Source organism: Scomber japonicus, chromosome 10, assembly GCF_027409825.1.
Source record: "Scomber japonicus isolate fScoJap1 chromosome 10, fScoJap1.pri, whole genome shotgun sequence".
Taxonomy (NCBI): Eukaryota; Metazoa; Chordata; class Actinopteri; order Scombriformes; family Scombridae; genus Scomber; species Scomber japonicus.
This window is the reverse complement of record NC_070587.1, coordinates 21635450-21654599: the sequence shown is the minus strand read 5'-3', so window position 1 is coordinate 21654599 and position 19150 is coordinate 21635450. Positions and strand designations below refer to the sequence as shown.

At 40.6% G+C, this 19150-nt stretch overlaps 1 protein-coding gene across 1 annotated transcript in view; it reads left to right on the top strand.

Moving 5' to 3' along the window:
• The window catches only part of LOC128366865 (furin-like protease kpc-1), a 162238-nt gene that overhangs the window by 22434 nt on the left and 120654 nt on the right, over positions 1 to 19150 (top strand). Inside the window, 3 exon segments of the mRNA XM_053327632.1 lie at positions 10090 to 10175; positions 15893 to 16004; positions 16081 to 16149. Coding sequence (XP_053183607.1) covers positions 10090 to 10175; positions 15893 to 16004; positions 16081 to 16149 — 267 coding nt within the window.

Sequence of the window (19150 nt, the reverse complement as noted above, 5' to 3'; positions counted from 1 at the left end):
GCTGCCCAAATGCGAAACCAAAACATCTTGATTGCCCCCTGGTGGCTGGCTGCTCCCAGAAAGGAGACATTTTGCCTTCACTTTTGCACAGCGGCAGGAAGTGGAGACACATTGTTTGTGTTTTTATACAATCAATGGTGTGAACTGGCAGGTTTTAGAACATTGCACACAAGCACATTACAAGTAGTTGCAAGTTTCAACTGGCTTGTCATGAATCTTTGGTCTAAACTGGCCTTAAAGACGCCACTCTAAGGTTGTTGTTGTTTTTTTGTTGTTGTTGTTTTTTTGGCCTGACTTGCACTGTCTGTGTAACACAGCGGGAAATGGATTTGTAACTACAGCAAATCAGAGCGTTCAGCTACTTAGATGTGACGGTTTGATACATTTAACACGGCTACGTCAAGGTGAATTCACACCCTGGCTTTGCCTCTGATTTTACACAGCATGTATATGCAAATGGAGGTTCATTTGGCTGGCGTTGCTGTTTTAATCAGGGTCTAGTGTTGATTAGCGAGAAGGAGGAAAAAAAAAACATAAACAGAGCATTGTGGTGAGTAATGGCTGAAAGTTGTTTACCTTGCATGTGTTGCTTATGTACCTGTTCCACCCAGTATCACTTTGTGCCCCCTCCCGCGCAACCTTCAACAAGCCGTTCTGCATCACGCTCAGAGCACACAATACAGCCTCCTCACCGGGCTTCCGTTGCCTGGGAAACCGTCACCCACGGAGACATCCCATGACAGCACAGGGTGAGGGAGGAGGGACGGGAGGGGTCGATGCTCCGGGCCTGTCCTTTCTCCAGGGTACACCAGACCTCTGGCCCTTCCCCAACACACTGGTCCTTCAATATCACACACAAACTGCACAAAGTGTGCACACACACACACACACACACACACACACACAGTCCAGCAAGAGAAATGGACAGTTAGTAAAAAGAGCGAAGGTTCCAAAGTTTCTGATTCAGAGTTATCATCTGAGTCAGTCTGTGTGTGATTAATTGAAGTAATTTATGCGCAATCTCCAATGACTCCATATATGCTTCATGATTTCATTAAACTGTAACTTTAATTACTTTTCTACCATCGTAACTTTATGTGAAAATGAATTTGCACCCCCAAAATTCCCCACATTCTGTAATGAGTCTTAAATGTAATGGATTGTACAAATAATGTTTTGGGATAATGAACAATTGCATACTTAGACATTTCCTCACCAGCCACTGTTGCACTCCTGAATGCCTTACTATAGAGGTCTGTTTGTTGGCTATGTTGTTTCATGTCTCTTAAATCTTTCTTTTTAGCACTGAGGCAAGAAAAATCCCACTAACTTGAACCCTAATAGAGAAACCTCTTTTATTTAGGAGATCATGTCTGAGTACTTGAGCCAACCAGACTAATAGAATCTGCTATAATCGCATTTTTAGGCTAAAAACAGTCAATATTTTTTATAGTTTTACAGATGATGTACTTATGGTGGGTTATTTGTTGCCAAACACAATTACAGTGTGTTAGCTACAGTAGATGGCAAGCTGCCAACGCCTGAGCTATACTCTATCCGCCCACCTCTGACCAGGCCTCTGTCTATAGAAACCTGCGCTGCTCCTCACTTTGCATCACACGCTGTTCTGTGCATCGCATGGCAGGTGGGTTATATTACGGTGCTCACTAATTACTGCACCGTGCTAGGTTTAGTAAGCAGCAATGCTAAGACTGAGTCGGTGTTAGTTTAATTCTTGACAAACTGACTTCTGGGGCAATAACACTATTAGGAGTTACAATAACATGATAAAACTGCCATCCTGGGATCACACATGAGGTGTTAAGCGTGTTATTATTTTGAAATATTTAAATTGTTCACAATGAATGACTCAGTTACTGGTGCAGTACTGTTTAGCTAAACCATTATGAGGCTGTGTTTTCATATTTTAGAGCTACTCCACTCGAGAGCTGGAACTAAACTATATGTTTGTTCCTTGTCCCTCCATGCAGTTTTCAATTTTTTTAAATGAAAGTGTTGAAAGTTTTCACACCTGGTAAAATCACATTGAAATTATGTCTATTGAACATCAGGAGAGGTGTCAGCGTTATATCCTTTGAAACCAGACTAAAAGGTCAGGAACCTTTCCTCGTCATGATTTTGACATTTTTGTTAGCATAACAATGAAATCCAGCATCCTTCGATTCAGCCCGCCATCAAAATCGCTTTATAAATTGCACCACAAGAGGATGGATGTTCAGCTAAAATGCTCTGAAGATAAGGTCAAACAATGTTTTTCCTGGCTGTGAATTGTGCTGGAGTGCTGTTAAAATCCTCTTCACATATTTGAATTGTTAACGGCTTTGTTATTTTAGTTTTGACGCTAACTTAAAATTCAGTTCAGAGAAGACTGCAAAGACCTCTGAAAAGCATTTCTTTTCAACCCCTTAGTTTCCCATAATACAGTTATATGCCTTTATTAAGGTTGATTTTATTGTAACATAGGTTAACTGATCATAACTACATGTGTAGGTGCCGTTACAATATAATTATACAATGTGAAAACTGTGTTGATGAGCAATGACAGTCATACTATATATTAGATGGATAAAAAGACAAAGGAGTATTTGTTTTAGGAGAAGCCAGAATTATTCCCCCATACCACCAAAGCAATATCCACTCAAGGTCCACTAATTCGCCTTTTCTGGAGCTTTTGACTGTATCACACAGTCTGCATCAGAAGGTAGAGTTTTAAGTTTTAAACCTACATAGACACAGCCTAAAAATTCTCAGAACAAAGGAAAAGTTTCAACATCTACAGTGCCATGAAAACTGAACAACCTGTGTTTGATGATGAAGACCATGCGATAAAGCAAGCTGGTACATGGATCTTGTACTTAGATTGTTCTGTCTCAGAGTTGCTGTTTTCAAAGTCAAGATCCTTCCACATAGATTCAGTTCTGCCCATCTGATTTGACGTTAAGAGTCACCTGCTAGATCATATTAATGTGCCCAAAAGTGTACATTACATTCATGTAACAGTAACTGTGAGATACATAACACACCATGTGCCATGGTTGTAACTATACATTGCTGAGAAATACACTGTAATAATATCATCTAAAATAAGTGAAAATGAATCCTAGAATATATTTTACAAATGACTCTCAGTGTTGTCATCTAGGCGTAGTGGAACCATGACAACAGATGATAATGGATTATAAAATATCAAAAATACCTACATCAGAGCTGGAGCAAATTATTGTTTAGTTCCTAGAAAGGAAAATACTATAATCATGAATGTGATTGCGTTGGAATGATAAACACAGGCCATACATCAGTGCAATCTGCAGCAGCTGCTATAGCGCCTATCAAACTCTGCTGTAGATACAGCAGTCCATAGGAATGAGGCTCACACACAGAGAACTGGACTCTAACAGCCTATTGTGTACAGCGCACACACACAGACATACACACACGATCAAGGTTTGCGGTGGTCTCTCATAGGAGGAGGAGGAGGGTTTGCCACCATGTAATCCTGACCCTCTGTCAGCAAAGCAACAATCAGCTGTTGTATTAACCGCGCTACTAATGACATAATTAGCAAGGCTGTGGAAAAACAGCTCTACACAAACATACATGTGAGGGCTCTAAAACACACACATTCACTTTCACACAGCTAACACATATGACGCATAAACATTTTGACCTTAACAGACACAAAGATGCATTACCTTAACTCATACAAACAGGAATTTAGTAATATTATCTGTGCTTTGATTACTTCAGACCCCACAACCAATGACCCTCAATGACCCTCATCCTAACTGTTGTCCTCACTGCCGTACCTCTTGCAGTTCTCTTGCAGTTTTCACTCAAACACACAGACATTTCATGACCGAATTTCGCTTTGACCTTTTACAAAACGTCAACACTAACCCCCTGCCTGCTCCTGACATACACACAGTTCCCTGCTAGTCTACTACACACTTATTACGCACACACACATGCATTGTTCTTGGATTTAACACTGTTTTTTTCCCCCTTTTCTTCACATCTGTCTAGTTAATCTAAGCTGCAGCTGTGTGGATTCTGTGCCTAATTGTTCCTGCCTCTCTAGCCGGCAACAGCGGGGCTCATAGATAGATACAGTCAAAGACATGCAGAACTGATATGAAGATCTCATCATATAAACAAACAAGAAAGAAAATTAAACAAAGTTTTATAAGGAGTGAGCTGTTTTTTTTTCCGACGACAGAAGATATCAGAAGCAATGATCGGGTCAATCAGCCAATCAAACATGAATCCAACACATTTTGAAAGATGCTTACCCAACCAACGTAGGGTTGAGTTGTAGGGTTTAGCATAAAACAAACACTGAAGTTTGAGCAAAATTGAACCAGCAACACTATTACTTGCATAAGACGTTTAAGATTCATTCCATTTTTTCAATGGTATCAACCTAATGTCTCTCACTGCGATAAGTGGTGTTTGATCTCCCTGTATTTGAACATACAGTAGATAGTCAAACTAGCAAAGCAGTTTTTGCTGTTGTCATTTATGAAGTCTACTCAAATGTAAAGGTAACACATAGTACTGAGTGAGCTTGCCTAGGCTGTGTTGGTGGCACATGTTTTGCTCTATACAGTATGTGCTGCTATATGCTTACGTAGTGGTCATATTAGCAGCAGTGAATAGGCAGCTTTCATGGAGGATAACGGTGTACATAATAAAATGGATGATGACTTCATTCCGTTTAGCTGCTTTGATTTCAGACTCCTGCTATTGTGTGTGTTGATTCACTGTCACACTGAATAAAACAGAGCCATCAGTCATGATATTAGTAACACGTGCACTTTTTCTACTATGAAAAGTCAAAATGTGTACTGTGAAAAAGACTTATTCTCCCATTCTCCTATGGCAGAATAAACACTTTCTAATAATCTGCAGGCTAATTGGTCATATCTGTTTTCGTGCAATCTCTACCCGTGCTTGCGTGTGTTCTGTGAACTCTGCCACAGTATCCTTTCTCAGCCTGCAATCACGTTAAAACAGAATGCTAATGTGACCATACCTCAAGTCACTCACCTTTTATGTGTGCACTGAAAATGTGCAAGGCTCTACTCAAAATGTACTCAATCAAGATTAGCACCTTCAAGCCCATGGTGGCGGCCCGTATTAAAGGTCAGTCATTGACCTGTGGTTATTTCATGTTGTGGTCCATCAAATCATGACCTGCTGTGTACATCATCATTAGACTTTTATTAATTGGCAAAACACAAGGCTACTACAAGAAATCTGAAAACATTGTATCCTGACAGACTGCTTAACATCAGATGTTTCTGTTTGTCCCTCATTAGTGTGTTCTGCTTCTGTGGCCTTAGGAGGAACAGTGTTGACCTGCATTTAGATGTGGGAGTGGACTCTGAATCTTTATCCTTCCTCTTCCTATGAGACTGGTGGTGATAGTAGCCGATAGACAATTCAACATTTATTTTTTGGGGGGAAAAGGTTGGACAGCGACGTTCTAAAGTGTTACAAGGTTCAAAGCAACTAATTCGACATTGATCTTTGTGGAAAGGTACAGGAATATACACTGTTACTCTCCTGGAGTCAACCAGGTGTGTCACAGCAGTGGCTAATTACAAGTCAAGACGTGTTCCCTCTTTTTCTGACGTCAGTTCTGACCTTTTCATCTCTTCACACAGACAAACTAATCTACCAAACCATCAAAAACACTTTGTTTTATATCAGAGTTTTGTTAAGGATTTAGTTAGCTCAGAGTTAGCTAATTACAATGTCTGATTATCAAGCAAACAATCATTAGTATTTTTAGTGTGTTGATACTTTAGCACTAGTTAACTCACACATTCAGTTTCAGTAATGATCTATGTGAATGAAAAACTATGAACACCTGTTTTTTGGTAGCTGCTTGCTAAAGAGAAAATTCATTTAAAAGCCTAATCAAGTTGCATTCAGTGTTATTGATTTTTTGTTGAGGTACTGGTTATACTTATACTACTACTTAAACTTAAATACAATATGTTGAATATTAATACTGTGCATTCAATTTTGAACGTGACACACTTGGATTTCATACATAGAACAGGTGGTGAGCCAGAAAGCATTATTAAGCTAGTTTTCCCTTGCTCAGTTCCATCTTGATCCTACAGATGCTCACTCTCTCTCTCTCTTTCTGTCTGTGTCTCTCTACCACCCACTCTTCAGTCCACACAGGACAGAAAAAACATTAAAATTTTCCCTCACTGCTGAGGCAGTTCTGTGCTTCTTTTTTCTCGACTTATTTTTCTTTTTTTCTCTCTCTCTCTTTTTGCTATTTTTTTAAAGACTCCAGTCACATCCGCAATCCCGCGGCCCTATAAGGAGCTTTCACGCTTTTTGGTTTGCTTTAGATGTTTAATACCCCCTCTCTTTTGTGTCAGGGAGCCGGAGAGGCGTTAAGAAGCGCTGATAAACCCCACTTAGATCCCTTCCTGGCCCGTCACCCCGGCCTGCCGGGCCGCTTTAGCAGGGAACTGATCTGTGACGGCCTGCCACTCAAACTGAGCACTTCTGAAGGCTGACACAATGGAGTGAGCAACACACCAGAGGGCCCGGGGGTGGGTGGGGAGGGGGAGGAGGGAGAGTTGAGGGAGAGGAGGCCAAGAGGTGCCCTAAAAGAAGGCTAGAGGAGGGGCCAGAGTGTGGGCCAGAGTTTATCTCTGCGTTATCTTTCTCCTCTCTTTCAATTTATGCAATTTTTCCTCCCTCCCTTTGCTGCACGCCGCTGTAGAGCTCACACTTTCTTTTCTTTTTTTCTAACATGTCTCCGTGTTAGTTTCACTGTTTATCTTCTGGTCACACACACACACACACACACACTACCCCTCTTTTCTGTCTCTGAGGTTGGGGCTATCAGTCTGCTAGACACAAGAGGTTGAATGAAGAGGCACAGAGTTGTCGGGTGGGGTGGGAGACCAGATAGGGATCAGCAGAGCGTCAGGGTCTGGGTGCTGGCGGGTAGGGCCGTGTGGTGCGTTCACTGCCGCCTGGCATAATGGGTCCAGCCAGCGCCAGGCCCAGGCTATGGCCGACAGAGCGTCAGGAAGCACAGCGTCCTGATTGACAGTCGGAGGGAGCAGCGAGGTGGGGAGGGGGCATGCGGCCACTGCTGCTGCCAACGCCATCACTTTCCCAGGGGGCCGTGGGTGGGTAGCGAAGCCCAAAATGTCAGCGCTGATATCTGTGCAGCTCGGCTCGTATCACACTGCTGCAGCTGCCTGCCATCCACCGCATCCACTCATTCATATAGAGACATGGGAGTATTACATGCGCACACACACACACAGAGGGGTTACACACAAATACACTTCTCACACTCGCACTTTTCTTTCTGCTTCCTCGCCACCTTGCTCGATCATTCACTCTTCTGCAGAACCATACACACAGACATATATTCTAGAAACACATACATCCTAAGTCCCTCTATCTTACTGTCTTTCTTCTCTTCCTCCACACATTCACATTGCATCACTGTCAGCTGTACCTCAGCCGTTCAATCATGCAAGTGCTCTTTTCTCACTATTCGAAAGCGGTTTTACAAACAAGTTTATTTTTTATAGTTCTGCGAGTCTTTTAGCACTGATTTAAAACCGTGCTCTCTCTGTATCTGTTTCTTTCTCTCTTCTCGTTTAACAAGCCTTACTTTTGAAGAGAGGAATGTCAGCTTCTTTTTGGTATTTGATGCTGAAGTTGCACCATCTTTCTTTGTATTGCAACATATGTTGGGCAGCCATTAAAAGAAACTTTTCTGTTTGGTGATGTCATTTTTCAAAGCATTTACACATGATTTCCTTTTACATTGTGTGCACTGTGCGCTTTTTATATGTGCTTGTGTATATGTGTGTGTGTGTGTGTGCTGCGTTTATGTTACAGCTGGATGATGAATGCGCTGACAGTGGAGGGGTCAGTGTCATAGACAGTGTGGTCAATTGCCCCTCATCCCCTGAGTCTAACCTTGAGCAACACTCCCTAAAGAGTCTCAATCTGCCATTAAGGCCCACGCCTACACAGACACACACACACATTCCCCAGTGAGTGTGTGCCATTAGTAGCTGGCAGGGTCTGGTTTGACAGAGAGCGATTAGCTCCCTATCATGTGTATTGATCACCTTGTCCTGGTTGCTCCTCCAGAGGAGAGGCTGGAGGGATTTTTACAAGGTAGTTGGGGTGTGCGCACACATTCAGTCACATCACTGTTATCTGTGTATGTGTGTGTGTGGTGTTCATGTCTGTTTTATCTTTTATAGATGAGAAACCTATACAAATACAATATAAAAGGTGGGGTTTTTTTGCGTTTGTATGTGTATGTACTGTATGATATGTTTCACTGTGAACTGTATAAGGTATAACAAATTATTTATTTGATGTTTCTGTGGCGTGTGTGTATATAGGCAGTGTTTCCCTCACAGCTTGTGATATTGATGGGATGTACTGGCATACATTTCTGGAAGAGCACTACTGAATATATAGCTAAAGGTAACTACAAAGGTGCATTTTTATGGATAAATCAGTAAAACTGAAGCACTTCAAACTCCCTCATTAAAAAAATTGGCTAAGAATCAGGAATCAATTTGTAAAGGGCAATCATTTTTGTGTGGACAGAAACACCCCAGTTATTTTACCTTGTTAAACTACATGAAATGTATGATAAGCACTAGTATATTGCATCTCTGTCTCTCTGTGTCTTCATTATCTGTGCTATGATTCAGATTAGCAAAAAATATTAGGTATCTTGATTTAGAGCATGTTTTATGGGACAATGACATAGTTGTCAAGTTCCTCGACTTCAGCATTTTTTTTGTAGCTGCTTCACATCAAAAGCCTTTGAGTGGTAGGAACTGGGCTCCACCAGAGTTGCTGTCACTGACAGACTGTCCTGGTCTCTTTATCTATATAGCTGTGATTGTGTGACTATACTATATATATATATATATGTATATATATATACATATATATATATATATATATATATATATATATATAGTATGTGCAGATTTGTAATTATTTAACTGTATAAATAATCATTATGTATTCATACAGTAATGATAGACAGTATAGAAATTCTAGATTTACATTTTTGTTTTCATGATCAACAACTGATTACATTTGCTGACCTGTACATACATTATATCAATTTCCTGTGTGAGATCTTCTGTATTTAATACAATATAGTGTTCTCCAACAGCTTCCCCAGCCCCTACCCCAAACCCATCATCTTGGGTAGTTTAGACCAGCTCTTGTTAATTGAGTCTAATTGAAGAACATGAAGGGGGAATAAAGCAAGCAGGCTTTTAGGACATTAAAGACTGCAGCCGCCTCTTAATAGTATTTATTTTCAACCTCTTCCACTCTGATTTAAGTGTAAGAGGACAATAGTGGCCTGACACTGATATGTGTGTGTTTGCGTGTGTGTCTGTGATCTGTTGTTTGATTTACTGCACCCACCTTCACAAGGACCAGCCTCTTATCAGATCAAAGCTGCAAGCAGCGGCCTATGAAAGACATCGGGTGTGTGTATGTGTGTTGTGGAGGACAGAGGTGTAGGTGAGGCGGGGGTGTTTTCGTTGCTTTTAACCCAGGACAATAGGACAGCAAAGGAGAGAGCGAGCGAGTACTCTTTGAACTAATGAAGAGGTAACCTTTTACTCTCCTCTATAAAGATGCCCAACTCTCTCTGTGCTATGGATTTCTGCTCTACTTTATAGACTGAGCCGGAGTAGACTGAAATATTTCATTTGTTCCTTCCATCTGACTGTTTTGCTTTTATCTGCATAAATCCACAATCCTGGACAAAAAGCCATACAAAGCTAAAATAAGACTTCAGAGATGGCTGAAGATTATTGAAGCTTTCATACATAAGGATCTATTGGGTGAGGCAAAGTGGGGACACTTCCCACACCAAAGTGAAATGAATAGAAGTTTTGAGCTTTTATCATAGCAAAAAGAAGACAACAAACAGAAGAACACATATCTAATAGTTGTTAGCTGAAGTATAAAGGTTGTTCTATGTCCTAAAGGTTCCTTACTACTGTGTGCTGTTATTTTCAGGTTCTCTGGGTACAGAGGCAGCACAGTCACTATAGAGAAAAACGGGCCCCTGTGATAAGACTGGACCAGAGTACCCTTCACAGTGAGTTTTATTCATTTATTTTTTCCACACTAACCCTTCTTTTTTCAGTGTTGTGAGTTTAACGCCCCAAAAACTTTGTTTTAAATTTCTAAATTGAATTAAATTAGATTAAATTAAATGAATGAGTAACCAAAAGTTAAATTTTGGGGAACACCCTTAGTTATCACTTAATGAGTGAAACACTAGTTTGCTTGTCAGCAGATTTTTTTATTCAGATGTTGCTAAAAACCTGTCTGGTACACGGAAGTACGCGGCATCACATTTTATCAACTGAGTCCCTCCCAAACTAGTAAGAAGATATCAGACAATAACACAAATACAAAAAAGTCAGGACCTAAACAAACAATGTTTGCATTACTTTAGGACTCCATCACTCATAACAGGAATCTGATCAGAAATTTGGTTTTCTAGGCATTTAACTTTGCTGTGACGATGTAGAGGTTTACTCTGGCTGTGGTTAAAGCTCCTTTTGGTGTTAATTTATATCATATGAGCAAGGTAGATGATAAAATATAACTTTCATAGTAAAGCTTTTGTTATATTTTTACTTAAACACTGCTTTTGGCCTGATATTAAGTGACTCCTTAACAGATGTATGCATCAAAATAACTAAACAATAAGAATGGCCTGAATTATTTTTTACCTGTACTGTTATTTTTCTTGCAAGGACAGGCTGGATTAAAGTTGGCACTTCTGGCTCTAAAATGACATAGAGGTAAAGCCAGAAGTAGGTCGACTAAGGTAGTGGCATGCATGATTATGCCCACACAGTAACAGGCAATAGAGGATTTTAATATGCATTCAGGATGTGATTATTTACAGAGAAAAATAAAAGTGAGAAAGACAAACGTGACAAAAATGAAGCTGTAGTGAATAAATTATCATGTATTCACAGCTGTGGGATATTTACAGCTCAAGTGTAACATAACAAATTAGTTAGCAGTGTTAGAAACGCACAGTGTACGTAGAGTAATACCCGAGGAGCTTTCCACCAATTCACCTGTAATATTACCTGGTTTGTACATTTGTAATGTTTTCTATTTGGAATGTTTTGTTGGATTTGTTGCTACAGATGTAGAATGGCTTTCTAAAAGGACAGTAAACTAGTTACAAATTCCTAATTATATATGTATCTCAGTTATATTACCGCTTTGATGCTGATCTACATACAACTCATACATATAACATATTTTTGAACTACATGACCATGAACCAATACAAGTGTGGCTGTTTTATGCTTGTTTGATATTTACATAATGCATTTGTGTTCAGTCAGACATGCATTACCAGTCAGAAGTTTGGACATGCATAATACTGTGTGTCTGGTTTGTCACAGACTACATTTGGGGACAAATTTCAGATTCAGGACCAGTTAATTGGGGACAGCTTGTCTAGTTGGGGACAAAAGCCATGTCCCCAATTAGGAAAAAGTGGTGGTTATGGTTAAGTTCTATGTGTGTGTGTTAGTTCACATGAGAGAAAGGGAGAGAGAGAGAGAGAACATTTGATATGAACTCTTGATATCAAATGCTTCTTACAAGCATTTTGGATAGAAGCTGCCAATATTCAATACTGTGTGCCAGTATTAAATATCTCAAATATGACCATTTTCATGCCAAACACAGTTTTTTGGCAGTGTGAAAAAGCTTCATTTTGGGACACAAAACTCTATTAAAACAGAGGATACATTGAGTCATACCACTATTAGTATGATAGGTTTAATAGTAGACAAAATGTACAGTTTGGAACATTTTTTAGGGAAAACAAATGCAGAATATAATAACATTTTAGCATTTATCTTGAAATAAACAACCAGCCAACTGCCAGTGCATTCTTAGTGCCGGATAAATGGGGAGAGTTGCTTCAGGAGTGTTATTGTGAGAATTGGATGTCTGAATGTCAGTACCATGAACAGGTGTAGTACTGGCTTATATGATGGGGAGAAGGAAGGTATGCATACTGTGTGTGGAAGGGGAGTAAGGGCCAGGAACCTCGCAGGTGGGTTCAAACCACTCTACCATAGTGTGAATACGAGGAGAAATAGGTTAGGGATAATCCTGAAGGAAGAGTATGTCAAGAGTTTGTTGGAGGTGAAGAGTGTTGGACAGACTGATGGGTATGAAGCTGGACGTTGAAGGTGTGGTGATTAATGTCAGCACATAAGCCCCACAATTTGGGTGTGAGATGGAAGCGAAAGTTAAAGTCTGGAGTAAATTGGATGAAGTGGTGAAGAGTGTACCCAGGAAGGAGAGAGTGGTGATTGGAGCGGACCTCAGTGGGCATCTTGGTGAAGGGAACAGAGGTAATGAGGAGTTGATGGATAAATATGGTGTCAAGGAAAGGAATGTGGAATGACAGATGGTGGTAGATTTTTTGAAAAGGATGGAAATGGCTGTGGTGAATATGTATTTCAAGAAGAAGAAGGCTCACAGAGCGGAGGAAGTTTGGTAGTGGTGATGAGAACGTAGCTAGGCAGCATCAGATGGTGGTCTTCAAGATGGTTTTGGAGACCAAGAAGAGGAAGAGAGTGATGGGTAGAGCCAAGGACCAAATGGTGGTTGTTGAAGAAGAAAGGAAACTTGGTGGTGGAATGAGGAGGTACAGGAAAGAAGAAGTGGGATAGCCAGAGAGATGAAGTAAGTAGACACGGGTACAAGAAGATGCAACATAAGGCAAAGCGAGAGAGATGGCAAAGGCTAAGGAAAACACATATGCTAAGTTTTATGTGAGGGGATGGAAATATGCCGACTAGTGAGGAGAATGTGTTGAGAAGATGGGAAGAATACTATGAGGGGCTGATGAATGAAGAAAATAAGAGAGAGAGAGAGATAAGGTTGGATGATGTGGGGAATCAGAAAGTGTGGTGGACTAGCAAGGATAAAGTGAAGGCAGCTATGAAGAGGGTGAAGAGTAGAAAAGCAGTTGGTCTAGATGACATACCATTGGCAGCATGGAGAGATTAGGAAAGATGGCAGTTCTTGACTAGATTGTTTAACACAATCTCAGAAAGTGAAATGGAACGTATACACAAATGGAGAAGTATATTGGTACCAATTTTCAAGAATAAGGGTCATGTGCAGAGCTGTAGTAACTAGGGAGGTATAAAGTTGATCAGCTACAACATGACGTTATAGGACAGAGCAGTGCAAGCTAGGTTAAGAGGAGAGGTGATGATTAATGAGCAGCAGTATGGTTACATGCCAGGAAAGAGCTCTATGAATATGTCGGCTTGGGGAAGTTGGAGTATAGAGAAGGTCAGAAGGAGTTGCATTGTGTCTTTGTGGATTTAGAGAAAGCGGGGTGCTGACAGAGGAGTGATATTGTATGAGGGAGTCAAGAGTGGCAGAGAAGTATGAAAGAGTTGTGCAAGATATGTATGAGGGCAGTGTGACAGCAGTGTGGTATGCTGTTGGAGAGACGAATCGGTTCAAGGTGGACGTGGGATTACATCAAGGATCAGCTCTGAGCCCTTTCTTGTTTGCAATAGTGATGGACAGGTTGACGGACAAGATCAGGCAGGAGTCTCCGCAGACTATGATGTTCACAGATGACATTGTGATCTGTAGTGAGATTAGGGGGCAGGTTGAAGAGAGCCTGGAGAGGTGGAGGTATGCACTGGAGAGAGGAGGAATGAAAGTCAAAAAACGAGACATATTGGGAGTGAATGGTAGCGAGGACGGCGGAATGGTGAGAAAGCAGAGGTGGTGAAGTTGTAGTAGTATAAATACTTGGTCAACTGTTCAAAGTAATGAGGAGTGCAGAGGAGAGGTGAAGACGAAATGTAAGCAGAGTGGATTTGGAGGAGAAGAGTATAAGAAGTGATCTGTGACAGAGGAGTACCAGCTAGAGTGAAAAGAAAAGATTTACAAAAGGGTAGTAAGACCAACTATGTTTTATAGTTTGGACATGATGTGACACTGATGGAAACATAAGAGGCAGAGCTGGAGGTGGCTGACTTAAAGATTCTACCATTATTGTAACAAGGATGGATGGGATTAGGAATGAGTATATTGGAGGGACAGATTTGGTTTGACGGTTTGGATTCAAAGCGAGAGATGTCTAAGGCAGTTTGGATGTGTGGAGGAGAAATTCTGGTTATATTGGAAGAAGGATGCTGAGGATGGGAATGCCAGGCAAGAGGAAAAGAAGGCCGAAGAGCAGATTTATGGATAGGGTGAGGGACATACAGGTGGTTGGAGCAACAGAGGAAGATGCAGAGGACAGGAAGCGATAGAGACAGACCGTGAAATCTCTCATCTCATATAAAAAGGATCTCATTTATTGCTGTGGCGACCCCCAATGGGAGCAGCCAGAAGAAGGGGATGATTTTTAAATGTAAATATTGAACGGTTGCTTTTTCGTCATAATTCCTACAGACACTGGTGTATCGCCAGTAAGAAGAAATAAACAAATGTTAATGTCAGTAATGCTCCACCATATTAATGAGCTCATTCATTAACAGATTGTATCTTGTTTGCCAAATATGCAAACAATGTGTTCCATGTGCAGGTTTTCAGTTTTTCTTTTTTTTTTCTTTTTTTAATTTTTTACCTTTGGCCATAGCCTTCCACTATTTCCAGTCTTTATTATAAGCTAAGCTAATTGCCTCCTAAAATGTAAATACTAATTTGGTTGTAACTATTCATTTCTGTCTTTTGCTGTCATTATTAACTGTTTGATTGCTGTCAACATTTGAGTTTTCCCTCACGATGAGGGTCTCTTCAGGATGACCTACATTTGGTCTACTCTCCTTCAGATCACAAGTGTGCTCATCTCCCTTTCCGGTTCATGTCTCTCTTTTAAAACGTTTTGTAATGCACTTTGGGTTTGGGTAGGTGACTCTTGGGTCTGTTTCAGCTTGCTTTCAACATTTTGGGCCAGTGAAGACCTTTACATTATAGCTCCAAGCAATGTAACATACTCAGTATTGACAAAACCAATGTTGCAAGTGGTGTAGCGTGTTTGATCCCATTGTGTTTCCATAGACATACCCAAGTTTGATTGAACACTGTTGGCACACAGTTTTTTGTCTACTCTATATCTGTTTGTTGAGTGTCGTGGTAACTTACTGGAAACCATAGTTCTCCCAAACAATAAATGAGATCCTTTTAAATGAGATAAGAGACTTCCCAGTCTGGTATCATACTGACATCACTCTGTATATAAGTTATACATCCAAGGGGCTAATTTTAGTATTTATGTTTTACACATTTACCTAATTACCTAACTGCATTAGCCTAATGCGTCAGTAATTATTTGGTTCACAGGGAATAGCGAACCGCAGAAAGTTGCGTGCCAAATGGAATGGTTCAGGACCAATACACGTAACATTTCAACACTAATTAATACTAATTCTTAAAATGAATTATGTACGTTTGTGTGGAATGTTTTATTAGAGTCAGTTCATAAAAAGGGCTCTCCATTAACAACCGGTGATACTACTTAATTTAGCAATAAATACAGTATATAATGACACAAACTGAATCATATCTAATCAAATGTGAGAAGGGGAAAAAAACTGACAGTGAGATAGAGCGCTGTTGCAGGGGTGAAAAATGTGAAGAAAGTGAGAGAGAACGCGAGGCAGTAAGTGTAACATGTAGTGTATACAGAGAAAGGTGGAGGCCTTGATGAGCTGATAGCACCACAGACAGCGAGCCAAGCTGTGCCGCAGTAATGAGATGCTAATGATATGCTAATGACATGGTAATCTGCCGGCAGTATTCCACCTCACTGGAGAGAAGGGGAATCTGGGAGGCCTTTCACCATTGGTTGGAGACCAGGGACTTCCTGATGTCAGAGTTCAACACATGAGGAAAAAGAAAACACACATGTACACACACATACACATATGATGAATCTGTGTGCTTCCAGGTTCCCAGAGGAGAGAGTCTGGAACTGACAGGCAGCCTGAGGAGAATAAGAGTGACCAGTCCCTCACCTTCAATGACCCGCTCTGGCCCATGCAGTGGGAACTGGTGGGTGTAATAGTGTGTGTGTTTTTGTGTGTGTTCATCAGGCTTATGTGGAAGTCTCCTCTCTCTCCTCTCAGCTCTTGTCTGCATGGTGAAGGATGTTCCTCTGACAGGCATAAGTCAGGCAGGTTTTCATGTGTGACTGGAGAAAGAGACAGAGGAGGGAGGGAAGAAGGGAGATAATGGAGAGAGGGAGAGGAGAGGAGAGGGGAGGTAAGGGGGGTTGTCCATGGTGAACTGAGACAGATGTCTGGGATTGATGAGGCTCGGAGCAACACTGACACACAACTGTGATACAACAACAAGACGGGCTCATCCTTTCAGCAGAGTCTTGACATGGTTTGACCAGTATGTGTGTGTGTCTGAGTGAGTGTATGTGTGTGTGAAGACCAAGTGGAATACAATGCCAATATGTCTGGGTGTGGAAATGTCAAACTTTTTACAGTAGAATAATAGCACAAAACATCAACTTCAATCCAGAATATTCAGTATCTGCTTTTACTGCCTTTTATTCTGGAAAATAATCAGTTGCAACTTGATGCACACATCAGCAATTTTCAGCACCTTGGTAGATGTTCCACTCTTTTGTCATTTCTGAGTGATTTCTAGCAATTTTCCAAGTGGTACATCCTTCTAGCAATACCTGTCTTCATATTAAATATATTTGTGAAAGTAAATGGCTAGATGGCTTATATGTGTGTATGATAAAATGGCTAAGTAGGGCCTCATTTGAAGCACTCAATATTACAGCTGATATATGTTATTTTTTCCACTGATATCAAAATAATACTGTTTCGGTTGCTTGGTTTGGGAAAATAAGAGCTAGACCAGTAAATTGGCCAGGCAGAGGTATATCAGCTGATTATTATGGCAGATATATATGTATTGCCACATACTGTCTGTTGGAAATTACAGCACAGTAGTGCCACAGGTACAGTATGTTTGATCTTATTTAGAAATAGTGCTTCTAAATGAAACTTATGTGTTTACAAGCTCAGAAATCCAGTATTGTTCAGGCTGTATACCTGAATATCACTATTGATATCAAACAATACTAACAGTACTAACACATTTTAAGTGTTTAAACACAATCAGTCTAAAACCTTCAAAGCTGTGATTTAGAAATGGTGTTATTAATAAATAAATAAAGAAGAGTTTGCTTACACAACTGTAAACATTTGATTCCAGCTCTTGGTAACTGACAGTTTTCAATACAAGCCGCCAACACATTTGGGTTGTATACCCAGACCTACTAATAAGAGTGCCAAACACTCAAGGTTCCATCTTTACAAAAGTTGGCTGATGGTTGAGTGTTGCATTGTGTATTTTGTGCATGTAAGCCATCTGAGTGTTTTTTTAAAGCGTGTAAACTGAACTTATAAAATGATTGTCTTCACATGCAGTTAAATTGTTAGGTAAATTGACCGTTTCTGACCCATACAAAACGGTCACAAGCTTCAGTAGTTCTTTGCTAGGTGATCGTCTACAGTGTAATTTGAAGCTAGATTTATAATAAATATCTTATATGCTAAGAATCCTGAATTTGGCACCAAAATACACACACATCTATAGATAGACACACATTTAGCAAGGCTGCTGGACTCAGCCAATCGACTCAGAGGTTGTTCTTGACTGACGCACAAGGGTGTAATCTGACAGAGCCGGGAGGAAGGAAGGCGGGGTCTGAGATTCACCACAGCAGCCAGACAACAGATTGATTGACACCTCAGTTCTTGGGGCAAGACAGAGGGGGTGAGAGTCAAGACGTGGGCGGAGGGTGGTACAGACAGAGATGGGGAGATAAGGACAGTATGAAGCAGAAATGAAAGAAAAATCTAACACCACTTTTTATGCAAGTGTGTGTGTGTGTGTGGCAAACAGTCAGTGCTAGAAATGTTATGGGATTGTTTATCAAAGAGTGTGATGCAAGAAAAGACATCAAATAGATCATATATATAATATTACTATAACTAACTAAGCTATAAACTGAACAAATCAAATGAAACCATCAATTATTACTGTATTTAAGAAAAATGTAAAGCATCACCAGAGTTGAGAACATGTCTGGCTCTTTCTCTCTCACTCGTTCTCTCTCATATTCTCTTTCTCTCTTGTTCTCTCTCCCTCTCTTTCTCTCCCTCTCTTTTCCTGCTCTCGTTCTGTTGTGTTTAATCAGCCTCTGGTGGACGTGGATATTGATTGAGGGTCAGTAATCTGCTCAGGGTTGGTAGCCTGCCAGGACCAGACGTGTGTGTGTGTGTGGTCCATGTATTCCTCATGTTGTGGGAACATAAATCTGTTTACACATTCATGTTGTGAGGATTCACCTTATATGGACAAAAGGCACGTTCTCTAACATAAATCATTATGGGTGAAGACTTGGATTAAAGTTCAAGTAATGTTAAGGTCAGGCTATTGGTTAGGGTTAGGCATGTGGTGGTTATGGGTAGGATAAGTCTCCAGGAAATGAATGTAATGTCCTCTGAAGTGATGGAAACATGACTCGTGTGTGTGTGTGTGTGTGTGTGTTAAGCTGAGGGGCAGCTTAGATAAAAGCAGGGAACCAGGAGAGATTGTTTTGTTGTTTTCTGAGGCTGTGCGTTTCTGTTTGCATGTGTGTTTTCTGCAAAGAGATGGTTTGTGTGTATGTGTGTGTTTACTGCTAGTGTTGCACTAGTGTTGCAACTTTTTTCACAACTCAGTACGGATGTACAGTATGTCTGTGTGTTTGCTCGTGTGTGTTTGTGTGTGTTAGAAAGCGGATTGGTTGTGTTCCAGTGCTTCAGAGAATATTTATGATTCTGTGCATGTCTCCGTGTGTGTGTGTGTGCGTGCATGTGTGTGTGTGTTAAGCCTGTGTTGTCAGCTTTCACTTCATGACTGTGTGTGTGAAGTGAGTCAGCATTCAAGATGCCTCTCTATGGGCTTATATCAAAGTTCACAACAGTGTGTTTTTTTTTTTTGCGTATATGTGTGTCAGTGTACCCTGTAACGGTGTGTGTGT